This window comes from Rousettus aegyptiacus, unplaced genomic scaffold (assembly GCF_014176215.1).
Source record: "Rousettus aegyptiacus isolate mRouAeg1 unplaced genomic scaffold, mRouAeg1.p scaffold_m13_p_1, whole genome shotgun sequence".
NCBI classification, from domain to species: domain Eukaryota; kingdom Metazoa; phylum Chordata; class Mammalia; order Chiroptera; family Pteropodidae; genus Rousettus; species Rousettus aegyptiacus.
In genome coordinates, this window is record NW_023416284.1 from 45,390,396 (window position 1) to 45,417,660 (window position 27,265).

Below are 27,265 nucleotides of genomic sequence, written 5' to 3' on the forward strand. Positions count from 1 at the left end.
AACCAAGGTGGCCCAGACTATAGGAAGGAGTTTATCACTCAAATAGAATGTGGAAAGGCTGCATGATATTAAGAAACATTTATTGAGCACTCTAAGGGTCTTTGAGAAAAGCACTTTGTTTAGATTCTTATTCTTAACCATGAATCAATGTTTAAATTTTCAGTAATAATATATAGTAACCTAAAAGTTAAGAGCTGTTAGTCATTTCTGGATGATGAGGTTAATAGTTGATATTCAGTTTCTTTTTTACACTTTTTTTTTCTACCATCAGCATTTCTATTTACTGCTTCGAAGTTATTTAATGTTTTAAAGGAAAAACTGCAATGAACTTGTTTTTTGACATTTTTATTAAAATTATGCACAACATTTGCAATTTCAAAGGATTAGTTAATATTTGAACAGTGCAGTCAGCTTGGCAAAGAAAGAAAATAGACTTCATTGTGATATTAACCATTCATCCACAACTTTTAAGAAAGAAAGATGATAGCCTCCCCCGAAGACGTTATTTTAATCATACAATGTAAAGTATTGTCCTGGACGATAAAACACTGTAATTAAACATGTGCTAAAGCTCTGCCATGCCACCCATTGGCTATCTGCTCTTGTCTTAACAAAGAGTACTCAGATCAGCCATGGAGCAGCCATTATTGCAGCACAAAGTTTGTAGGTCTTGTCTTGACATCACCGAAAACTTCTCTGACCCTCCAAGCCCTTCGGTGGGCAGCTGTTCATACTGAAGGCTTCTCTCCTCTGTGGAATCCACCTTTGGAAGGTTTTGTGCTGTGCTTTCCTCAGAAACCTCGTGTTCATTTGGAAGCCAGAAGTAGTTTCCCCTCTCAGCTATATGGAAGAGAAAAAATACTTCCTTAGAGGACCCTGACAAAGAAGGCAGCAACCAAGCTCTATTCCTGGGGAAACACTTTAAATTTCTGAAAGGAAATTGAATCCCACACATAGCTTTTTTAAAAATGTTGGTCTGGTTTCAGAGAGAATTAGACATCAGGGGGAGAACTGAGTCATCTCCGGCCCCCTCATTTTTCAAAGGAGGAAACATGAGTGCAGAGAGGAATAGTGACGGAACCAGTGTCACTCCACGAGATAGTAGCCAGGCCAAGGCTTGATTTCTGTTGTACTGGCTACCTCTGCTTCATGGCCAGCACCTTCCAAAGGTATTAGTTACATATGATTTAAAAAAAAAAAAAAAAAAAAGCAGTGCTGTGTATGCCCTGCAAACTGGTCAGTAAGAAAGGAAGTGGAGATTTACACCTCTGCATCTGAAACTAAAACGTGGGCCCCACTACTTTTATCAGACTGTTATTCTCAAAGTCCTCTCTCACTTTAATTTCTGTCACACTTACCTATCAGTACCTTAGTGCACTGGCAAGCATCAAAAAAGCCTATATGAATGAATGCTGATTGGTAAACCAGTAATAGATTAAATAAATACATATGAGAAAATACTCTGAAAACCTGTGAAAGATTAAATAAACAGGATTAAGTCAATAATGCTAAAAAAAAAAAAAAAAAAGGTAGCCTTATACAGACATCCATTCCATTGCCCCATGTGCTTCATAGATATTCCAAATGTATTTTTTTCTAGTGTATTTTGATTTGCTAATGTAGAGATTGGTAAATTATGCTTACTCTTTTGAGAGTAAAGACCCTTATTATTTCTATTAACACCTAATAACTCTGGACTTCTCAATATTAAAGTGGGGGTGATAAGTTCATAATATTTCAAGAAATTAGTCCACCAAAATATGAGAACTATAGCTCATTTTTAAAAACATGTTTGTTCGCCAGTCATTTAAAATCAGATGGAAACCTTTACAATCCTATATGTAGTTCTAACATTTATTATGTAATTAAATTTTCCTTTTTTAACTTCACTGCAAAACATAGCAAACACAATTTTTATTAAAATTCAATCTTATATTCTGCCTCACGCTTTAATATAAGAAAGAATTCCAGTTAAACCTCTAAGTTATTTGAATTTAAAAAATTATAAACTGCATTGAAATCTGTCCCCTATTTCTGAAACTCATTAGGTTCATTCCCACCTTCGAAATTTTGATCCGACAATTCCTACTGCTGGAATTCCCACTAGAATTCCATTTCACCCCACTCCTTGTAACTCCCCAAATCCTACATATCCTTTAAGGCCTCGGTCAAACACCACTGCCTCCACAATGCTGTCATTTATTACAACAGTACACCATCTTCTTTTTCCCACCTGACACATGGTGTAGAATGATCAAAGACCTCAGTTCTTTAAGACAGACAGATGTGGTTTGTTCCCTAGCCACACTGCTTACTAGCTAGGTGAACAATTTTGCCCTCGGCAAAGTGGTAAACGGTGGTAATAGTACTTACTTCATAGAATGCTTATCAGAAGTCTAAATGAAATGTTGTGCATGAAATTACTGACACTCAATAAATGCTCAATAACAAATTCCTTTATTCCATCCTTATCTAGCACCTGCCTGAATTCCAACTTATTATATGTTACAATTGTCCATATGTAATAATCTTGCTACTCCAACATGCTCTTTGAAATCATCGCACCTGCCTTAGTTGCTGAGCTCATTGAAGTAGTTATGCAATCAAATGATTAAAGATGGAGACAAAAGAAAACAAGGTCCTTATTTTTCGGAAGATAGCAAGCTCACCTTTTTGCCAAGCCAAACTCAGCTTATTTGATAATTAACCCTCTAAACTAATATAGAAGTAGCTTAGCAGTAATTAGAGAAACAGATACTAAAACAGCCTGAAAAAAAAATGAGTCACATGAGTTAATGTTACCTTGCTGAGCTAGAGGGATCCCTTCCAGGTCCCTTCTCCACCTGGAGCTAGCACAGATGTAGATGACTGTTCTTATGTACTCTCGCCCACAGAGCTTCAAAGGCTTCTCACTCCTCACTTCTGAGGTGGCAAGTAAAACGGAGAACAGAAATAAAGCGAAAACGGAGCCCATCATTTTGCTGAGAATTGAAGAGAATCTGATACTGTGAATATGGCCAAATCAAGTTTTGACATGGCTCTCATACTCTTGTCCAATTTATAGTAACTTTCATGAAATTTTATTGGTCAGAACTTCATTGAACAATATTTGCTAAGCACATAGGTTACACCACAAAGTTTTAATAATGTGTTTTTATGATTATTGCTAGTTATTCAGTCACTTCTGAACACGATCACTTACCATTAGCTGCATCCGTGAAACAATAAACAGGACTCTGTCTTGGAAGGGCATCATGGAAAACACATAAACTTTGGAAGTAGCTAAACACAAGTTTACATGTCATTCTCGTCGCTTACCGAGTAACTTAGGGCAAGGTTTAAACTCTTTAAACCTCTAGAATGAGAAAACATATCTCATAAGGGTTTTGTGGATGTTGAAAATAAGACTTATGTCAAAGAAATGAGAAAGCAAACTTAAGAGTTTAGGTTCTCATGTTTTGCATTTGAATCTTGGCTTCCCACTTACCAGATTTAGAATCTTAATCAAGATATTTAAACTTCCCAAGAAGCCTTCTCTGTAAGATTGTGCTGATGATGGTAACTTCCTCATAGAACTAACACAATAATGTTTATCCTGCTTGAAAAAAATGAAGTCCATATTGTTAATTATCTTCTACCCTTATGATTGAGATAAACTAGAAAAGATAACTTTCCTTGGAACACAGAAGAATTTCTCTGACCAAAATCTTTCTTATTATCCTTCATCCTATGACTTGGGTATGCTTTTATCAGCATACATTTTTATAATAGAAAGCTGAATCCATATAACTCTCAAAATGCTAAATAAGGAAATTTCTCTTCTTGTAAACATCCTGAAAGCACTAGTTCTTATAGAACTCTTACCTAAAATGAGAAAAGCTGGAGTTTAAGATCTTAAAGAATTGCTGGCTTACTTTTCAGCAAATTGAACAAATATTTTTTTAGTTGATTCTGTTGATTCCTTGTCTGCGATCTCTGGTTGAAAATAAATGTAAATATATATCACCCATACTTCTTGTGACATCACCATATTTCTGTAGGAAAGCCAGAAAACAGAGCAAAGTTTTTATTCAAAAAGTATTTCTGATTGAAAGTATTTCTGGCTCTGAAAAATAGACATATTATTTCAAAGAATTATTGCTTTCTTCACCTTTTTGGCTTTAGTATGGATAATGGATTAAGCAGAAGAAACAAAGAAAGGCTTTTGCAGTAATTTAGATGAGATATGATGGTGGCCTAAACTAAGATCATGGCAGAGAAGGTAGGGCTGATGGTTATTCGAAAATTAGAAGGGCTTGGTATTAATCAGGTATCAGGGGTAAGAAAAAGAAAACATCGAAAAATGGTACTTAGGTTGCTAGCTTGCACAACTGAGAGGTAGGGAGTCATTTGCTAAGAAAGGGACCAAAGGATCAGGAATGGTTTTGACATCAGGTGAAGCAAACTCATCTTAATGGGTCAAAATTGCAGATAAATCTGTGTCATTTATCAGCTTCAGAGGGGCATCAGCACAACCAAGTCTAGCACACTCACAACATCAGTAATTATTCAGTCCCTTATTACCAACTTTTCCCTTTCTTTGGAGATTTATTCTGCCTATCTTGATAATGCCAGTTTTAACAAAGCACTGCAATAAAGCTGTGATGGGCGGCTATGGGCTAGGCTTATGAATGACCCAAGAGAGAGAACCATTCAGCCAAGGGATGATCACTACCGTGGATGTCAAATATACTCTGGTACCTCAGAACCCTGCTATCACATTTCTTTGGGTCAAAATAATTTCCTCCTCTTCTGACTGTTAAGGCCTCATTAGAATTCACATTAATTTGGGATGCAGAAAAGCCAGTAAGACCTGAGTTCAGCTTGTGAGCAAATGTAAGCTAACTAATCACTCAGGTAAGTTACCCAGATAAAAAGTTGTGCCAATAATGAAAGTCCTAGCTTTGGGGCCTCAAATTTGGGAGATTTCTTTTCCCTCTTTGTGAGTTGAGAGAGTTAGATTGAATTACTTAAGGGCTCCTTTGAACTTGAACTTCTAAGTCTTGCTATAATTGTCTAGTTCTGTTACTCTCACCTCAAAAACTTTCAGTGGTTCGGCATTACCTGGAGAATAAAATCCAAACAGTCTGACATTTAAAGCTATCTGCTCAGTTCTCCAAATATCACCCCTTCCACATATTTCAAGGTTAAACCTGAAAGGATAACCAAAATGAATTGAATATTTTCATCTTTTGATGAATAGTTTGTTGCTTGTACCTCTAACTGGAGCACTCAGTCCTTTCTGTTTGGAAGTTGGCATGACTTTTCCTCCTCTTCTTGTCTGTAACTCAGTTTACTGTGTAGCTTTAAACATATAATCGTCTTCTCTGAGGTAATTTTCCTCACCTGTAAAAAGATAATGATATTCATTTTATGTTGTTGTGAAGAGCGATTAACACAAGCAAAGCCCCTAGCATGATATATGATGCTTAATAAATAATAAATTAACGTGATATGCAAAAGGTTAGAAAATGTAATTTTTGTTAATGACTAGCTACTGTGGATGGTTTTTATGTATAACTCTCATTCTCAAAACTATCCATAAATATCCACTGCTCTAGTCTTTTTTTTTCTTTCTTCTTTTATTCTTTTCCTTCTTTCTTTTCCTCTTTCCACAAATAAGCTCTAAACAGGCAGAACCTTAGAGTGCTGTTTCTTAAAGCATTTTCTTCAGCACACGAATCTTTGCAGATAGCCTTTGAAAAAGAAAGTCTCATATTAATAGTCCCTTTCTAGGAGATTAATAATGCAAATTAATATAGTAATGGCTCAGATAAGACTTATAGTTAAGAAACTTGTTTAACTTTGTTTTGATTCAATGTTTCCCAAAGTTATTTGACCCTAGAAACTCTTTCACCATTAAATTGGTTAATATCTGGAATAGTCATGAATTTCTAAAGTACATGTATTTCTAAATCTCTTCCAGGCACATAGTAGAATTATATTTTTCTATTCTTTAAAGTTGGACATGGCCACGTGACATATTTTAGCTAATAAAATATGAGTGGAAGTGACATATGTCACTTTTACTTGGCATTTAAGGACTGGTATATGATTCCCAAGTTCCTCCTCTTTCTTGCCTTTGTGACCAACAAAATTTCTGACGAAGAACTTTGGCCTCTGAGTCAGAACAAAATGGAGTAGGGCTGCCCGCTGACCTGTAATGAACATGTAATGTGAATGTGAAATAAATCCTTATCATTTAAAGCCACTGATGTGGGAGTTATTGATCGTAGCAACATAACCTGACTATCCTGACTAGTATAATTGGTTATTTAAATCTTACACGTGTAGAGAATGTTTATATGATCCATGTTTTTAGATCAAGGCAAGGCAGTTAAGTTGGAATTGCTACGTGCTCAATATGATTGCTTATATGAAAGTCCACAAGTCACATGAACCAAAATTCCAAATAAACAATCAAAATTCCAAATTAACAATCAGATTACTGGGTTCAGTAAACATACCCTTTATCTGTATGCTGCCTATGAAGGAACTGTGGCTGCAGATGCCTAGTAGATGGTGTTTGGGGCAGATCGGTGTAAGAATTGTAAAATAATGTCGGTGGCATCAGATGGGGAAATCGGACCTCGGTTTGGCCATTTAATATCTATATGCCATAGGAAATACTTAATGCATTTGAATCCCAGTTTTTTCATTTTTAAAATGAAGATAATACTAAATTAGGGTGGTTATCAAGATTAAACTACGCAACTATGCAGAGTGCTGATCAGAGTCTCCAGCACAAAAGGAACTTTAAGTAGATTGATCACTGATGGTATTGACAATGCTTATAATTCTACCAAATATTATACTGTGTCATAATGGCCTTGGTGTGAGAATGCTAGTTTTAGTATTGTTACTCTAGTTCCTAGATAGAGCTTGAGAAAATAATTTAATCTCTAATTTGATTTATAATTTGTCACATAAAAAATATCACAGGATCAAATGAGGTAATGTTAATTATGGCACTGATAAATTACTAAGCATATCACATAGTTATTTTCCAATACCTATTATTATGAAATCACTATATAAATTTGTTAGCAAACACTAATTTATTTTTATTCGTTTCCAGCACAGAGTTAGTACTGCTCATCCTTGGCTAATATTCATATTTACTGCTTCTAGAGGGTGTTTTCATCCTATGGCACCACTAGCCATCCAGCTATTCATGGAAGTCATTCACAACTCCTCTTTATCCCTAATTCTTCACTGACGAAAACCTCCTCCATTCACACACATCTATTCAATCACCAAGTCTCATGGGTTCTACCTTCTAAATTTCTTTCTGATCCACCCACTGCTCTCTATCCCCTCTGCCATGATCTCAACTTTCATTTGGATTACAGCAATGGTCTCTCAACTGGTCCTCTGTCTTTCTTCTATTCATTCTCCACACTGCTGCCAAATTGATCTTTGTATCACATGTGATTATTTTATTACCCACCTTGAAAACTCTTCAGTGGTTTCCCATTTTCTTCAAGAAAAAGTCCAAAATTTCCTTAACATGCCTATCAGGCCTCTCATGATCTGGCCTCTGTCCGCTTGTACAGGTTTTAGACACCCTCAAACTATAAGTGGTCAAGCTAACAAGCACCTCACAGTTTTTTGAAAGCCCATGTTCTTTCTCCATCTAGGCCTTTGTGCGTGCTATTTTCTTCACCTAAAACTTCTTTTCATCCCCTCTTTAAATCCGGTTAACTTCTAGTCTACAAATATCTACATAATAGGTATTGAAATACCATTTATCTGATAGCTTTCCTATAGTTTTATAGATAAAACTCTCTTTAGTGATTTTTAATTGCCTTATCAGTAAGAATTAAAAAAAAAACAGCTAAATTAAAAAAAAATCTTGGAAACAATAATTGATATTCAAAGCTTCATTTTTTATGGACAGAGAAGCTATTTTCTTTTTATGTTTTGGTGTGATTCTTGGCTTTTAAAAATTGATAAAATAACAAGTAATTAAAATATGTATAATAATTTGGAAAATTCAATAAATTATCAGTGAGTTATGATGTATGATCCCTAAAATATCCTGGATTGCTTTGTTCTTCCTGATATGAGGGTACCATATCTTTTTATAGTTAACCTGTTCAAAGCAGATAGAGACAGTATGAGAGCATATTTTTCAAAAGTGATTCTGGATGTTACATAAATGTCTCATCACTTTTTTAAAAAAGCAGTACTCATTTTTATAAAATTCGTAGCCATGTTTTATATGTTTCAACTTAATGGACATATTCTGCTTTCTATTTAACCCAGGAATTAGTTTCTGATAAACTGTTGGCCTTTTAGTTTTATCACCAATAGAGTATGCCAACCTAAGCAAACAAAGGCTAATAGCCTAAGAAATGTTCTATGGATTTAGAGGTGGATTTGAACATAATACTAAATCTTGAACAAACAAGACACAAAACCCAAATGTTATGTAAAGGAACAAATGAAGTCATTAACACTCTCTTCCGCAGGAGGAATGGGGCCTTGGTAAGGACCCGGTCGGCTGTAAAGAATAAAGGGTTCTCAGGCCAAGTAATGGGGATGTGATCTGGGATAACCAGAGAGAACTGCCATGTTTGAGTACCTCCATCATGCCAGGCATTTTGCTAAGAGCTTTTTATTGGAGGGAAATCATGCCCCAAATGGTCAGTGGGAGCACAATATCGCAAAGCAGCAGGAATACCTAAAGAAAGTGATTACTAAACTGTATTTAGTTTTTGTCTTGAGGGAGAAAATTGATTTTATAATGTTATAAAATAAAGAAAGCTATAACTTACATTTGGCAACTTTCAAAGCTGACTTTATGTTCTACATTTTTTTTCATAGTTAAATATTTTACCCTCTGCGATGTTATGATATTTTGTTAAGATATTGACAAAATAACTTTTTTAAAACATTAGATCATGTTAAGTATGGGGCAAATATGAAGCAATCAATTCTTCCATTAATTTGATAATTAATTCAGTCAACAAATATTTGTTGCAATCAATCCTCTGTAGAGGTACTGTTCTAGGTGTTGGAAACATAGTGATGAGCAAAGCACATAATCTCTACCCTCAAGGAGCTTACAGCCTAGGGAAGGAGGCTGACACCAAGCAAATAATCACACCAATATTTAGCACAAAAGGATGAATTTCAACTCAGAAACTCAGGTGTCCAATAAGTATATTTTCTACAGTTCAATTGCTAACTCCAAGTCTTCATTCCACCCAGCTGGCAGAAACAAACAACATGCAAAAATAAAAAGTTAATGTCAGTCCCTCAGAATTGATTTCCTTCCCTTTCCCAGGATATATTCTAGCATCTTACTCTGTGCCAAGACTCTTCTAGCATTAAAAGTTGCTTCTTCAAACTGATGGTTGGCCAGATGGGATAGGGGTTGGTGGCCTGGGTGAAGAGGTGAAGGGATTAAAACATACAAATTGGCAGTTACGAAATAGTCACCAGGGTATAAGGTATAGCATAGGGAAAATAGTCAAACATATGGTAATAACCATGTGTGCTGCCAGGTTATCAGGCAGATCACTTCATAAATTATATAGATGTCTAATCACTATGCTATGCACCTGAAACTAATATTGAATGTTGACTGTAACTGTAAAAAAAAAAGTATAAACAAACAAACAAATAAATAAAAGTTGTTTCTTGCTGGGTCACTAACCTTTCAGCTGCCTGGTTTTTCAGCTCCACTTGTTTTTGCTGCTTCTACACATCACTCATTGAATAAAGAATGGTTTTTTGAGGTAGACTGTGGTCCCACCTAGGTCTTACTTAGAAGCAGGACATAGGTCTGTTCTATGGACCCACAGGCCTCTCTTTTCTTCATCCCCTATCCCTTCCAGCCCTGAAGAAACTTCACATTTATCTTCATGTTTAAGACACTTGGAGCAAATTTAGACTGGCTGGGCAGTAGGTCCTGTGGGAGGAAGCTCAGAAAGGCTTTCTGGACAAAACGAGCCTGAAGGGTGAGTGAAGAGTTAATTAACATGTTGAAAGGAAGGGAAGAGCAGGGAGAAGTGTTCCCAATAGATGGGATTCATGTGTCGAGGTCCGAGGTCCGAAAGCAGGAAAAACCTGAGAAAAACTAAGTTACAAGCATTAACATTTAGGAATAAAACCTTAATTTTAGAATAATACATACTCTTGTGTTTTGGTGTATGAGACCCCAGAAAACTTTATAGGCATTAACCATTTACTATGCAATGGTGGAAACTGTAGAAGAACTTAAAGCCTTGGACTTTAGTTCAAGCCTGACCAGTACCAGATATACAGTCTTTGGTAAGTTATTTCATCTCCGTAAGCCTTAATTATATCATCTGGAAAACAGAGATGATGATAATATTATAACTACTTGCCCCACTGGTCTCATGGGGTCATTGTAATGGTATAATAAGATAATGAATATGGAAGTAATGAACTTTAACATGTATAGTATTACTGGTATACTGATAACTAAATCTTTTCACAGTATAACTCAACATTTTTTTAGGTAGATTCTTATTGAGACAAAATGGCAAATACTAAGTGTTCTATTTCTCATTTGTAATTGTATGTATCTACATACAGGTGAATCAAATGAACACACTAAATATGGTACACAATTATATAGTAGTGAATACATTCTTTCTTCTCTAAAGCAGTTGGGAAAATAGCTACCAATTTACTCTCGGATAACAGTAATTTAATTTAAGTTCTATATGAGAGATACCTGGTAGAGAATGACCAAATCAAGTGATGACTTCCTAGCACAAAATAGGAGCCTAAAGTTAGCCCAGTCACCACACCCACCTTAGGCCCTTAACTAGCCCATTGGTATTGTGTGTGTGTGTGTGTGTGTGTGTGTGTGTGTGTGTGTGTGTGTGTAAGATTAAAATGAGATGGCTAAAAGCTGAGCAGAATTCTTATTCAATTCTTAACATTTTATGGTAAACTCCACATCATATTTCATCAGAGAAATGCAAATTAAAACAATGAGATACCACTACAAACCTATGAGAATAGCCAAAATCCCAAACACCAACAACACCAAAGCTGATGAAAGGTATGAGACAACAGGAACTCTCATCCACTGCTGGTGGAAATGAAAAATGGTACAGCCATTTTGGAAGACAGTTTTGGGGTTTCTTATAAAACTAAATACACTCTTACCATACGATCCAGCAATCACGTTCCTTGGTATTTTCTCAAGGAAGTTGAAAACCTATTCCACTCAAAAAACTGTGCATGGATGTTTATAGTAACTTGATTTATAATTGCCAAAGTTTGGAAGCAACAAGATATCCTTCGGTAGGTGAATAATAATTAATTGTAGTATATCCAGACAATGGAATATTATTCAGCACTAAAAAGAAAATAAACTATAGAGCCAAAAACAGACATAAAATAGCCTTAAATCCATATTAATGAAAGAAGCCAATCTGAAAAAGCTACGTACCAGATGATCCCAACTATATGACATTCCAGAAAAGGCAAAAGTATTGAGACAGTGAAAGATCAGTGGTTGCTGGATGGAGGAGGGAAGAGATGAATAAGCAGAGCACAGGTGTCTTTTAGAGCAGTGGAAATACTCCATATAATACTATAATGATGGGTGTTTGTCATTAAACATTTGCCCAAACCTATAGAATGTCCAACACTAAGAATGAACCCTAATGCAAATGATAGACTTTGGGTGATTATAATGTCAGTGTAGGTTCATCAATTATAATAAATGTACCACTCTGGTGAGTGATGCTGATAATTGAGGAAGACCAGCCTTTCAGAAAGATAATTGAGGAAACTATGTATTTGCTGGGACAGGTGGTATATAAAAAAGTCTCTGTACCTGCCTTTCAATTGTGTTATAAACCTAAAATTCTTTGAAAAAAAATGTCTTATTTTTTTTAATTTTGTGGTAAATAGAGTTCACTGGTGAGAATTCAAAGCTGGTCTAGAAAACCAGCAAAATAATGCCTTCTGTAACTTCTGTAACTCTCAGGTGAAAGATGGGAGAGTCTACAAAATCAGGGATGAAAAAGGTATAATGAAATAGGTTCAGCGTTTCAGGGTTAAGTTGCCCAGGATACAAAAAGTATGAAAGAGCTTTCTTTTTCATGTAGGCTTGATGAGCAATGAGAGTTCAATATGTAAAAGAATTTTAAAGATCAAAGATACATAATAAAAAGAAACACATTTTTTTCAATTAAATCAAGTTTTTATTTTGTTGCACAAAGTGTTATGAAAAAACCAACCTTTCAGAAAGATAAAGAGAAGAATCACTATAACTTTTACCAGAATATGTATAATCCTTATAACTTGATCTAAGCTCTCAGTTCATCTAAATGTTGGATACTTGTAAAAGGTAGTTCTCACTACTGCTTTGATTCCATACTCGGTTTTTAATATATATATTTTTCAGAGAGTTTAGTGAGTTTTAAATGCCTTATCCTCTTCTCTCTACTTAGAATGATTTATAGGCCATACTGTCCTACAGCCTCAGTTAACAAAATTCAGGACTTGTTAAAACAAACAGCATGGAACAGACTGTTAGCAATCTATATTTGGAGGAGTTACTGCCTCCCACTACTTCTATTTCCACAAGCTTGCCCTAGAACCCTTTATAAAATAACATCCTGATGCAAACTATAGATCATGGACTTTATATTTTCTCTCTGGGCTCAGTTAAGTCTGGGCTTAAAACCGAGAGCAGATTCTGGGTGTGCAGAGGAGGGTACCCTGATGCGTCCCTCACTGAGTTCGAAGTATGATGCCTGCTGGCCAAATAGTGCAATTTTCTGACGTTTGCTGTCATGTCTTTTGCTTGTCATATAGTCTAACGAAGATCTATAGCTTCTGCTCTCAGATCTAAGAAGATAAAATTTTGTTTAAAGTTATAATGAGGATTCTGTATTTTCATAATACTAACACTTGCATAATTCACACACCCTGGAATACAGAGCTTGGAAGCCTTGAAAAACTAAAGATTAAAAGTGTATGAAACTTCATCTTAAAAAATATTTTTTGAGTAATTCTAATCATTTCTAAGCTTTCTTCTAAAGGAATAATAATTTTCTACTATAATTAGACATTTTATAAGTAGTTATATATGTATATATACTTGGAATATGATTAAAAAACAGAGTAGGAAAATCTTTTAAAAATTATGGAAATCCCAACAACTCTTATAATTAGCTTACATTACAAATTAATCATATAAAATAAAAGTTCATTAAATTTACATTAATTTTAAACAGAAGTTATACATAAGTATTGTTTTCTAAAATCAAAATCCCAGTTTACTACACACAAATCAGACTATTGGATATTAAACACTGTTCCCTTTTCTTTAAACAACAAAAAAGATATCAGTAAGGATGAATTATCCTGGTTGGTTTGATCTGGGTCCGAGCAAAGTATCTATTACATCTCTCTGAAAAGAAAAGAAGTCACACAATTACAATGCAATAAAATACAAATTAACAGGTAAAGTAGTCTTTAAAATGCCATTTAAAATTTATAAGTTAGCGATATACATATAAAGGGTATCCAATAAGATTGCAAAAAGGAAGCAAACCAAGGTAAATTTAAACAGTAACAGTTACTTCCTTATATAAAACTTATCTTTCCTATGAAACACTCTTAATGAGTTCGATTAACAGTTTTATAAGAATTCAGTAAAGGGACAATTTTGACAACTCCTGTTTAGCCTAAATGTATAAACCTGAATTTTCCCATCTGTATAATAAATGTTAATGGTATCTTAGGCTCTCTCCTGATCTGTAGTACTTGATTTAGAGAGAGTAGAATGTCTGAATTTCCATATGGATTTTGTATTTCATTTACTAATAATGATCTTTGTACTAAAGGGATAAAATGATCATATGAAAGAGAATGAAATCAAAGACCGGAGGTGAGTTTGTAAAAAGACGTCATGAGAAGATGGGAACTGGAAGCAGAAAACTGGAGTTTTCTCTACCACATAGCAAAAATAATTATGAGAAAATCACTGATAACTGGGAACCTTAGTTTCATTGAATATATAATGGAAATATTAACATCCATTTCTGAAGATTGTTATGAGTTGATTTAGTTAACGTATTTGAAAGTGTTTTATAAACTAAAGAGTTATAAACACCTTAGATAATATTACATAAGTCAGTTCCTGTACTTTTAGCTGGCATTTCCCCGTCCTCCAAGCTCTGACACTCTAAATCGGTTGCCAAGTTGCTTTTCAAACCCATTTCTTTCTAGCTCAGTCTCATTTGAATAAATGTTAACAGATCACTACTGTAATTTGTTCACTGTTATACTCTTAGTGCCTAAAATAGGCCCTATCATAGTGCATGCTCAGTAAATATTTGTTGAATGAATGGTCTATTTTTTCTGCCATCAGTATTTCTGTATATAATGGATTTATGTTTCTAAACGCCATTTCAAAGATTTCACTTATCTTTTTATTATTCCTTTAATTGGAAAAAAATTGTAAATACCCAAAGTACAGAGAAAAACGTGAAAAACATTTATACACTAAAACATAAGAGTAGAAATAATATCCAGGAGTGATTCTCTATAGGCTGCCTTTAGAAAAGGAGTTGTTTTATGCAATATCCCCATTGAAATGTCCTTCTGCCAAGACTTAGGCCCCCAGCAACCAACCTCTATCATGCCATTAGAGGAGTTGATGCTTCAACAAACAAATGTTAATGTGGAAGTAAATCCTGTTGACAGTTAGCTACATCACAGTTATAATTGCAAGGCTTGAACCCCAGGCTTCTGTTCATGCCAGGCACCAGGCTGATGTCACCGGTAATCATGAACCCTGAGTTGGTAGGACAGGACTGGAGCCAATGCTCTGCCATGTCATATCACAATATTATTCTGGTTTTTGATCACATCAGAAAAAGGCAAGAGTTCAGAAATCAGGTAGCTTAAAATTTCCAGAGCCCAAGGATCAAAGTCCTTTCCCTGCTGTGCAAGGCCACGGAAAGTGATGGGCAATGCAGAGATGAAGGGGAGCTGTGGTCCTAAAGCTGCTATTGATCCTATCTCCATAGGTTTTCCCCCAAGGAGCCCTGCTTCAGCACACCTGGTACATGCGCTGTTCGGTACTTTGCCTTCGTAAAACACATATCCACTCCAAATCAACAAATGCTATTTTTGCCTTGGATTTTTTTTTTTTTAATGAAAGAAATAAAACCTTACTAATAAAGTTTCCTTTGTACCTCCTCCCCTAATCCTGTTCTTTCCTCATCCTTCCCTTCAGAAGCAACCTTTATCATAAATCAATCTGGCATACATCTTTCTTATGGAATGAAATCACAAGCCTGACCAAATTTTGATTTGCTCCTAGTTAAAATTAATAGAGAAATTATAGGTCATAATGTTACTTGATAGAAAATGATAGTTTGACATTAATTACTTTGAGACTTCAAATTACTGTTATGATTATGATTCTTTTCTGAAAACCTAAGAAAGAGGTCTATCGGTTAAGTCTGTGTTTGGCCATAAGTAACATAAAAACTAATTAATAGTTTTTTTTGTTTCATCTCTCAGAAATACAATCCTGAACCTCTAAAATGTTGTGATCAAAAGCATGAAAAACATATTTGTATTAGGAAAGTATTTATTTACTAATGTATGGAATATATTTGTTAAAAGAAAATTTTGCTCACCAGCGTTGAAATCATTAACACAAACACAGACACACACACTAGTTTGTCAAAAATGTTCAGATTCTCTGAGCTTAGCCTTCTTTCTACTTGTAGATTATACTATTCAAAATACAAGATGTCTCTAACTGATTCAAATACAAACACAAAAATGAAACGTTTTTCTTCCACATTCCAGTCTATACTTTAACTATAAATATGCCCCACTAAAAACATAGTTTTAAGTTTTGTGATTAAATATTACATAAATCATAACATATTGTACTTACTTTCCTACAATCTGCTTTTATCATCCAACACTGTTTTTTAAGATTAATTCAAAATTTGTCATATTGACACACTGAAGTGTATATCATTTAAATTTCTGTGTTATAGCCACTTATGTGAATGTGCCATATTTTATTTATCCAGTTCACTGATGATCATCAAGATTGTTTTCAATTTATCAATATGGAAACAAGACTGTTATAAACATTCTTTGCTAATTGGCATGTCTTTCAGGCCACTATCAGTGAATTAAATAAAGCCCTGGGAGATATATATGATCAAAACAGACATCATTTAAACATCTCTAAGGGTTCTAGTCCTACCAGATAGGAAAACTGTAGTAATTTTGAATTACACAGTAAATTAAGCAATGCAGCAATATGCGCAAAGTTGCAGATCTCTGTGAGAAGAATGGAGAATGTAAGTAATGTGAAACTAGACTCAGGAGAGGGGGGCTTCTAAACCACTCCAGAAGGAAGACTCTAATAAACCAACAGGGTTCCTCACAGTAGCCAAGGTAGTTAGAAAAATCCCCTTAAATGTCCATAGTCAATATGCAACTCTGCCAATTGAGAAAATAATCTTCAAGACTACTTAAAATATTTCACTTATTTCTTTATTGAGAAAACATATTTTTACCCTGAGAATAAGAATTTGTATAGAAGTGCAGCAAATCAAAAAGATAATTTAAATATTTTTTATATTAAGGAATTTGTATATATCTGGTATTTTAAATATCCATTCATTATATATAAAAGAACTTGCCATACTAAATTTTCTAACAAATAAATTTGTGATTCTAATTTAAATGTGTTATTAGGTAATTGATTTAGACTTCTAATCATAGATTGAAATATTAATTTGTAAAGAGTTATAAAACATTTAAGAAAATTTAAGATTCATTATATTGAACATTTTAAATTTATTAAATTAATAAGAATCCCTAAGTATCTAAGATTTGTTTGCCCATAAGCAATTGAAGTACTTAAAAATCCAATACATTATATTTATAAGTGGAATTGAAAGGATTTAAGGAGATTTGATTCTTACAAAAGCTTACTTAAAAGGATGTATTAAAATTTCTTGGACTTATAAATAAAATAATAAATATATAATCTAAATGCAAGAGCTTAAGATGAATTAACTTTTTAAAAATTTTGTAACATATTTGAAAGCGAATGTTTTAAGTGAAAGTAGACTGAGTAATCTTCTCTACATAAAAAGAAACATGAGCAAGAGAGAGAGAGAGAGAGAGAGAGAGAGGAAGGAGGGAGGGAGGGAAGGAGGAAGGAAGGAAGGAAGGAAGGAAGGAAGGAAGGAAGGAAGGAAGGAAGGAAGGAAGGAAGGAAGGACACATTACACTGATACCTTAGGTATGTGTCCTGGTACAAATGTTCAGGAGAGTCTGGCATCATTGGCTTGTATAGTTTTTGAATTTTCAGTTTTATTTAATTACTATACAAAGAGGCTGTGTTAATTCATATTCCCATGACCCTTGCATAAGAATTTCTAATTCCCTATATCTTTGCTGATATTTGATACTGGCTAATGTTTTAATTTTTGTAAATCCAATCAGTGTGAACTGGTATCCTGTATAATTTTAATTGAATATTTCCTCATTACTAGTGAGAATATTGTTTCATAAATTTATTTAATATTCATTTCCTCACCTGTGATTAACACCTTATATATTTCCCAATTTAAAAATTGAATTGTACTTATTGTTTTATAGGAGTTGTTTACATATACTAAATATTAAATGCCTTTTATATATCTTGGAAATTTCTTTTTCAAATTTGTGTTTTTTTTAAGGTGGCATATGGAATTCTGAATAGAAAGTATTAATTTTGACATAATAATCATACAAAGAATAATTGAGGTTCATTGAGAGCTCACTATGTGCCAGTATCAGTTCTAACTACTTTGTACCTATTTATTCATTTAATCTTTCTAACAACCTTTGATTCTGGTCCCAACATTATACATATTTTATAGGTAAAGAAACAGGATAAAATTTTAAAAATTAGAGAATGTTTTGAGTCTTTTTTTTTTAGTCTATCTTGCCATTAGACCATTAAGACATTATCCTCATTTTCTTATAGAAGTTTTATATTGCACAGTCTTAAATCCATTTGGAGTTTATCATTGTATAAAATATGAGATAGAGAGCTAATTTCATTTTTTTCCCCTATATCATTTCTGGATTAGTAAACCTTAAATGGCTTTCCATTTTCTATAGAATAAGGTCAAACTCATCATCATGGCAATCACACATTTTCTGGTCCCAAATAATCCAACTGGCCCTTTTGCTGTTTTTCTCTCAAGTAATTTCTTTACCAGTCAAAAGAGTCTATTCACCATTTCTTTAAAATGCCATGGACCTTTCCAATTTTCTATCTTGCGCAAGCCTTTCCCTAAGTCTGGAATAACAGTTCCTCTTTCTTGTCTGCAAGGGAAAATCCTACTCTTCAAAGCACAGTTGAAAAATAATCTCCTATGTGAAAGCATTCCCCAAAGCATTCTTATTCCCATTCTTCCTTTTTCTTCCTCCCATTCTCCTTTCAAAAGTCAATTATTTTCCTGCTCTGTGCTTCTACAGGAGTTTGTTTATTATTTAGGTCTTTATGACTTTATTATATTTCTTGAGCATATATTGTTCCTTTCTTAGAAACTGTATGACTTTTGTTTGTAGGTTTGTTTAATTAGACATCTATTCGATATTTGCTGAATGCCTATAATGTGCTAGCACTGTGCTAGATACTTAAATACACAAGTTTCAAGCAGCTCGAAATATTTAAAAAGACTTGTATACAAAATATTATAACATATTGATAAATTATAGTACTCAATAAGTACTCTATAAATGTGTGAGGAAAAGAACCAACATGCTAATGCTCATAGATTTCTCTTTTACTGCTATCCTAACACATCCTAACAAAGATTTTAGAACAACTCAACTCCCCCTTCTCACAACTCAAGTTCAAAGTTCGTGGACAAGTTCTTAGAGCTCTTGTGGGATAGAACTGAAAGAATTACAGAGACCTAGGCCTTGGGACTACTTTAGAATTTGAGGGAATATGAACAGAAGAAAAAGGGTTACCAAGATCTGTACTTTTGGATCATTTTAATGTTTTTTGAGAAACTTGAATAAAATACAAGTAAAAACATTTTTTGCCTGTTGAACTGTGTATCTTAAATAAAGTTCAGTGTGAGCACAAACACGCTAGTACCTTTTAAAATATATCGTACTCTCATTTGTGAAAAAATAAAAAATATTAAATGTTTTATAATATGAAAAATTAATCCATTAGGGTTGCATTCCCTAGAACAGACTAAAATTATTATATAAATAGACCAATGAATTTTGAAAAAAAAAATTATGTAGTGTAGTGATTTAGAAAACAGATAAGTAAAAAGACTAAAATTTATCCATGGTCCTACTCTAAGAAATAATGTTTCTAATATGTTGATTTTTTTCTCTGGCTTTTAATGCATATTTGTTCAACAAACATTTATTGAGTAACTACTACAAGCCAGACACTGTACTAGATCGTTGGGATACAGCCCAGAATAAAAGAGACAAAATTCACTGTTCACAGTTGTGAGAGATAGGCAATTAACAAAATAAATCAATAAAGAATATGGTGTACTCAAAGATGAAAAATAAGAAAAATAAGTCATGAAAGAGTATTGAATAAGAAGTCTGGGGAAGAGTAGAGGTGCAATTTTAAATAAGGGGGCCAGGGAAGACTTCACTGAGAAAGTGACACTCGAACAAAGACTTGAAGTGGGAAGAACAACAAACCCTGTGAACATTAGGTAGAGGGAATGATGAGTACAAAGTCCTAACCATTTTTTGTTTGTTTGTTTCCTATCTATTTATTTATTTAATATTTATAGTCAAATAAATGGTTATGATTGGGGTGAACTCCCCTTCCTATAACTGACCAAAACCTAATCAACACTTTGACTTCCTGGCCACATTTCCCTCTGGTTGGATATTTAGGTTATTTCCTTCTTCTTCCATGTTTCTTTTCTTATCCTATCACAGATTATGCTATAATTAACTTTTTTGATTGCCTTTATAAATATTTCTATAGACGAGAGTCCCAGAAGTGGCCAGTCTTGGTTTGTATTGTTAAATTGCTTCCAAAGAAGTCTTACCAATTTTTATTCAAATCATCAGTATAAGAAAGAACATGCCTTTTCCAATGCTTGCCAGTACTAAGTCATCCCATTAAAAAAAACAAATAAACAAAAAAACTGCTAACTTGATATATGAGAGTGCTATTACATTTTAATTTAAAGTAATGCAATTTTTTTGAATTATTAGTGAGGTTGAATTTTAAAATACATTTACTAGTCATTTTTTGTGAATGGTTTCTAACCATTACCTATTCTTATACTAGAGTCTTTGTCTTTTGTTTTCTTGTTGATCCATGAATATTTTTAACATGCTATTATAATCATTATAATATTTACCAGATCATGCCTAAAATAGCAATTTAAAATTTAAAAAAAGAAGAAGAAATTGAAAAGTTATCTTTAAAAAATGTGTATCTAGTAATGCTGACTTACTGGTTAAAATTTTACAACAAAGTTTTGACATTTGAAGACTAGAGTAAGGGAATAGGATAATGCTATACAACAGAAATGAATGCTTATTTCAGGAACATTGGATAATATCTAAAATATTACTATCATATAAAAGTCTGAATATCTGCAGTAAACTTTCTCAGCTATATTTAACAATTATTTAGCCCCAGTCATATACTAGGCTCAATTTTAAGTTGTTCCATATAACATAACTATTATGCTCAACATTAGTATTCTTGTTTTACAGATAAAAAACATGAAGCTCAAAGAAAACAGCCTAGTAGGTACCGTACCTAGGTAACAACTCTTGGGACTTGGATTCTTTCCATTGCACCACAGTTAAGATATTTACGAAATGGAAATTCCTTGTTGAGTAGTATTTGAATATTTCAACTGAACAAAATCATAAAATGACATAAAATTTTGACTTTTGAGTCTTACCCGGACAGAATCCGAAACAGTGGGCATATTTCTTAGTTCATACACAGCAACCTGTCCATCACTGTCTCCCACTAGAAGGCAATCTGTTTGTTTTGCGAAGAGAACAGTTGTGAACTTGATTCCAGGGTTTGCAACATTCACAATCAGAGGATCCAAACTGCAATGAATATTTTGTTTGTGAAGTCAGTTGTTGTTAATACATTCTTTTCATATGTAAACTAAGAAAAGTCTGAAATATTTTTTGTGATTTCATGTTCCAAAAAACAAAAAATTCTCTAAGTATTTCCAAAATCAAAATAATTGCTTAATACTCCTTATTAACTTTCCGTTTCTAATGAACTAATTTCAACTAAATAAATTAAAGCAATTTACAACTAAGATGTGAACTCATAAATTTAAACTTCTGTGATGGTTCATTTTATGTATTAACTTGGCTAGGCTATGGTACTCAGTTGTTTGCTGAAACACCGGTCTACACATTGCTGTGAAGGTTTTGGGTTTTTTGGTGTTTTTTTTTAGGTGTGATTAATATTGAAATCAGCAGAATTTGAATAAAGCAGATTACCTTCCATAATGTGAGTAGATTCATCCAATTTGTTGAAGGCCTTAAGAGAAAAGACTGAGTTCCCTGAATATTCTGCCTCCAGACTACCTGTAGACTCAGGATTGCAACACAGACTTGGGATAGAAGTTCCAGCTTGCCAGCCTGTCTTGCCAGTGTGAGACTTGCCAGGCCCCATAGTCATGTGAGCCAGTTTCTTAAAATAAATCTCTTTCTTTCTCTTTATTAATTTTGTTTCTCTGAAGACCCTGACTAATACAACTCCTTAAATAATCAATGTCATTTAATAGAAGAATATTTTCATCCAAATAAACCACTGAAACATAAAATAATATTTCGAACGAGAACTTTTTCTACTCTTGTTCATCCAAAGCAATCCACCAATGTCCTTAATAAACAAACAGCAGCAGCAATTTGCACGTTTCTTCTGAAAAAATGCTGTCCTGGGAACTATAGTTTCACCAGCAAACTTTAAATCAGAGGCAGGATCATTTAAGAAGCCACTTTATACTCCAAAATAATTGCTTTGTGAGGTAATCACTGATTTTTGATTCAAACTGTTTTATAGAACAAGTCATGACAAAATTTTAAAGTTATTAAATTGCTAACTTCTAGGGGGGGAAATTGTCATTAAGAATAAACCCGTTGAATTTTACATATTTATTTTAAACAAAAATGTATTTCCTTGCTCCTTCTGCTAATAACTAATGTAGAGATCTACAATATTTTCCAACTGAAGAAGTAGAATCAAGAAAAACTTTATTCTAGCATTGCATAAACTTTCATATTAAAAAGATAGATGGGTCTAGATGACACTCTAATAACTTTGGTGTAACATCTTAAATCAAAAATTTTAAATAAATGCATGCCCTTTTGAATATGTTTTGAAACAAGGTAAAAGAATAAGTAAATATTGTAAAAATAATTATTTTGTTCCTTTTCTTTATCTTATTAAAGGAAATCTTCAATTAAGAACAATCAGCTGCCTCTCTGCATTCTTCTTATAAACAAGGCAATGAAAAAGAATTCAAGGTAGTTACGATATCCTATAGCAACCTGTAATCATTTGAGATGAGTAAGATAACCTATTTTGTTTCAAATATTTTTAAACTACATATCATATAAATAATTAACTTTAATATAGTATCCTAGAATATATTTGTATTCTCCAAGAACTCTCACAAATTAAACATTATTTGTTCTAAAGTAACTATGGTTCTAACTAATGTCAAAACTATCAGGTATCATTTAGTTTGAATTGCTTCTACTAGAAATATTCCCAAGAAAAATATTAACACTTACGTGCTGATACGAAGGTCCCAGATCTCCACTCTGCTCTCATTTGCAGCTGCAAATATATAGGATGATTTTGGAGACCAGGCAATATCATAAACAACATGAGTTGTTGGATAGAAACTCAAAAATGGCTTGACATTCTCCTGCTGCCATATAATAACACCCCAATCTGCAGAACAGCTTAAGAATACATCAAGACAAAATGGATTCCATACTATTTTATACACTGGACCCTAGAATTAAAATAATAAATTAAAACATGTAAGTAAATAGTATTTAATATTTTATACTTAAAACTTGATCAACAAACTAAAAATACTAAGATTTCTAGAGGATTTATACACCATGCATTATTATGTGGGTATTATTTTAGTTAAGAGTAAGGTCATAAATTGAATCTTTCTTCAATTACACCATACAGAAACATAAAAATATAATTGATACAATACCCACTAAATATTAATATATAATATACTTATTTACTTGAAAAATATAAGGAGTATTAAGAAAAAGACAGAAATAGAGAAAATAAAAATATATCTGGAAAAATCATAAAAAATATGGAGAATAGGTATATGTCAGAGACAATTTTACTTTGGCATCAGCATGTTACCATAAGCAAAGTCTTTTAGAAAGAAATAAAAATTGTGACTTTCGTAACTTGCAAGAAGAAATTGATATTCAGAAGCCAAATAAAATGCCCCGCACATTATCGGTGGTTTCCATACAAGAAAGCACTTATTTTGAGTTGGATTTTTAACTCCGAAGCTGTAGATTTATTGTATATTAAAAATACTGTGTATAACAATACTATGGTTTCAGAAATGTTACAAAATAAATTTTTCATACCTACTATAATTAAACTAACCTTATGTCCTTTGTAGGTATCTAGGTATTGTTCATTATATGAACAAGAACATTTGTGAATATGACCTTCTTCAGTGCCAGCCAAATAGATATTTGTGTCCTACAACACACAAAATTCAGAATGCATTGGCTTATGATACATTAGTAAATACGCTAAATAAGAGTAGACCATTCAAGATCTATTTAAAATCAATTCTAGAACCAAAACTAGAAATACTACCTTTAAAAAAATTATCTGTTGTCATTTTCTTTCTATCATGATTTTACAGTAATTAAACTACCTGAAGGACTACTGTGTAAAGAAATTATAGTTTTTTTCTTTGCTGGAATAGAAAGCAGAACTTAGTAACCTGTCTAGAAATTAAATGAACAAACAGTGGCATAAGACAAGGAAGAAGTGTTCTAACGCTTAGAGCTACCTGGCAATGAAACTAGCAGTCCAAGGAAATAGTAAGTGTTCTTTCATTAGAACTGGTCAAAGAGAAGACAGTGACTTAACTATTTATGAATATAATGCTGAAGAAATGATTCTTTCTGGGAAAGAGAAATTGACTGGATGATGTCTCAGACATCTTTAACTCTAAATGTATATACTAAATAGGATTTTAAATGTATTTCCTACAGCAAAGTCATAGTCAAGAAGTTTGAAACTCAATGTTTTATGTCTTAGCTATGTAGTCAGCAACATCTGCAAGCATTTTAGACCTACCGGATCAAAATCTGCATTTTAACAAAATTTCCAAGTAATTTATATATATGTTAAAGTTTGAGACACACTCCTCTGGCATATACCATATTTGCAAATGCAGCTACTAAATTATGGGATATATGCAATTTCAAATTACACAATAAAGTACATTTTTTTCCTCAGAGTAGCATTACTTAATTTATATTCAGCAGTAAATAAAAGTCCTCTTAAATCCATATTCTCTTAAACATTTGGTTATATCAGAAATCTTAAATTTTGCCATCTATTAAATGTAAAATTAACCTAATGGTTTTAAATTCCATTTATGTGAATATATTGAGTTCTCTCAGGAAAAACCTCTTTGAGATTACAGGAATGAACAGAAATTTAAGTTGAACTATGATACAGTTGCAAGAGGGCTCAGCAAAACCTATAAGAAGCTCTGGAGCTGAGATAGCATTTTGGAGTCTTGTCTCTAGGCAAGGAGGCCTAGACTGCACCCCCCGCCCCCCCCCCCACACACACACCCCACCACCACCAATAAACCAGTCAGGTAAGATGATAGACCCAAACCAAACTGTAGCAATAGTCAAATTAAACATCGCAATTAAAAGGCAGAGATCGTAAGATTGTATAAGAAGGCAAGACCCAACTATTTGCTGCCTACAAGAAACGTACTTTAAATATAAAGATACAAATAAGTTAAATCTGAAAGAATGGAAAAATGATAAACCACGATAACACTAGTTAAAAGAAAGCCGGAGTGGCTACATTTTTATCACACTAAGTAGATTTCAGAATAAAGAATGTTATCAGTTATAAATAATGTTATTTCATAATGACAAGGGAGTTGATTAATAAAAAAAATCATAATCCTAAACATTTATATACCTAAAACAAAGCTTTAGGATACATAAATGAAACACTGATAGAATTACGAAAAAAAAATAGACAAATCCACAGTCGTGGTCAGAGACTTCAATACATCTCTCTCAATAATTGATGGAAGAAAAAGGCAGAAAATCATCTAGGGTATACTAAAACTTGAACAACACCATCAACTAACTTAACGTGATTGATGTTCATAGAGCAATCCACCCTGCAGCAGAATATACATTTTTCTCAAGTGCACAGAAAACATTTTACAGCTTTAAATCAAATCTCGATAAATTCAAAATAATGCAGTTTATAAAAATTTTGTTCTCTGATAATGATGAGATTGAATGAGAAATCAATAACAGAAAGATCCTTGGAAACCCCTCAAACATTTAGAAGCTAAATAACATGGTTCTAAATGACCTATTGATCAAAGAAGAAATCAAAAGAGAAATTAGGAAGTATTTTTAACAGAATGAAAGTTAAAATTTATCAGTTTGTAGGATGCTGCAGTATTTATGGAAAAAGTTATAGAACAAATTCCTATATTAGGAAACAAAGGTCATAAATCAATTATCTCAGCTTCCATGTTAAGAAATTAGAAAAAGAAGAGCAAATAAAATCAAAATACAACTTATGAAATAATAAATATCAAAATATAAATCAATGATATAGAAAAGAAAAAATGAATAATGAAAATCAGAGAAATCTAAAGCTGATTCCTTAGAATCAATAAAATTAATAAATTTCTAAACAGACTAATTGGAAAAAAGAGAAGACACAAATTACTAACATTAGGAATTAGATGATAGTACCATGTGTTTTATAGCTATTAAAGGATAAAAGAGAATCTTATTATGCCACTCAATTCAGCAAAATGGATGAAGTAGACAAATTCCTTGGAAGACACAAATTACCTTGCTTAAGAAGAAACAGATATCATAATAGCTCAATATCTAGTAAAAGCTTGAATTTTTAGTTAAGAACTAAATATCTTCCTAAAAGAAAACTACAGACTCAGATGGTTTATTAATTCTACCAAACATGTAATGAAAAATAATACTACTTATATGAAAAGTCTCTCAAAAAAGTAAAGAAGAGGGAATATTTTTCAACTCATTCTGTGAGGCCAGAATTTCCTCGATACCAAAACCAGACAAAGACATTACAAGAAAACCATAAACCAATACCCCTTACAAAAAAAGATGTAAAAATTCTAAACAAAATTTTGGCATATTAAATTCAACAGTGTATTAGAAGGGTAAATCATGATTAAAAGGAAAATTATATAATCATATCAATAGATGCAGAAAAAGCATTTGGTAAAAACTCAACAACCATTTCTAATAAAAACTCTCAATAAATAGTAATGTAATAGGATCTTTTCAACCTAATTGCTAAAATCTTTCAGCTTATATCATACTTAATAGTAAAAGACTGAATGCTTTCTCCCTAATATGAGGAATAAGACAGGGATTTCTGTTTTCACCACTTCTATTCATCCTTGGGTTAGAGGTTGTAACCAATACAACGGGGCAATGAAAAGAAATAAAAGGTAACCAGATTAGAGAGGAAAAAGTAAAACTTTTTACAGACTACATAATCATCTTGAATTCCTTACACCAAGGACATTTCTAAGACACCAGACTAGCGTTTCTCAACCCAGAATTATTGACATTTTGGGCCAGTTAACTCTTTGGTTGGGAGTAGGGTGAAGACAGTGCTTGTCTTATTCCCTGTAGGATGTTTAGCAGCATCCCTAGACTCTGCTCATGAGACGCCAATATCTTAAGACATTATGAAATGTCCCCTGGTGGGGAAATAGCCTGCTCCCTGTCCAAATTGAGAAACACCGTTTTGGAGTTGATGAAAAGTAGATTACAGGAATTTGAGAACGAAGGTAGTTAGAATATGACAGCAGTGTTGTAAAAGTGTAAGGTCTGAACGACTTTAGCAGTAGTAAGCTTGGACTGGAAAGAGCAG

The 27,265-nt window shown here is 33.1% G+C and overlaps 2 protein-coding genes across 2 annotated transcripts in view; both read right to left on the minus strand.

The window, feature by feature from the left end:
* Window positions 1–333: 333 nt before the first annotated feature.
* INSL5 (insulin like 5) lies at window positions 334–11,415 on the minus strand. The gene is made up of 4 exons (XM_016120845.2): window positions 9,704–11,415; window positions 5,257–5,385; window positions 2,803–4,034; window positions 334–840 (listed from the first exon to the last, which is right to left on the minus strand). Exons 3-4 carry the CDS (start codon window positions 2,975–2,977, stop codon window positions 608–610), a joined length of 408 nt encoding a protein of 135 aa, XP_015976331.2. The 5' UTR covers window positions 2,978–4,034; window positions 5,257–5,385; window positions 9,704–11,415; the 3' UTR covers window positions 334–607.
* Window positions 11,416–12,228: 813 nt separating this feature from the next.
* Window positions 12,229–27,265, minus strand: part of DNAI4 (dynein axonemal intermediate chain 4) — an 84,060-nt gene continuing 69,023 nt past the window's right edge. Inside the window, 4 exon segments of the mRNA XM_016120843.2 lie at window positions 12,229–13,450; window positions 20,994–21,150; window positions 22,858–23,084; window positions 23,720–23,818. Of these exon segments, the coding sequence (XP_015976329.2) occupies window positions 13,400–13,450; window positions 20,994–21,150; window positions 22,858–23,084; window positions 23,720–23,818 (534 nt within the window). The 3' untranslated portion in view covers window positions 12,229–13,399.

Coding starts and splice junctions, on each gene's coding strand:
- INSL5 (XM_016120845.2), bottom strand. CDS start 2,977: ATGATGGGCTCCGTTTTCGCTTTATTTCTGTTCTCCGTTTTACTTGCC. Junction 841..2,802: donor GATCCCTCTAGCTCAGCAAG/GTAACATTAACT, acceptor TCTTCCATATAG/CTGAGAGGGGAAACTACTTC.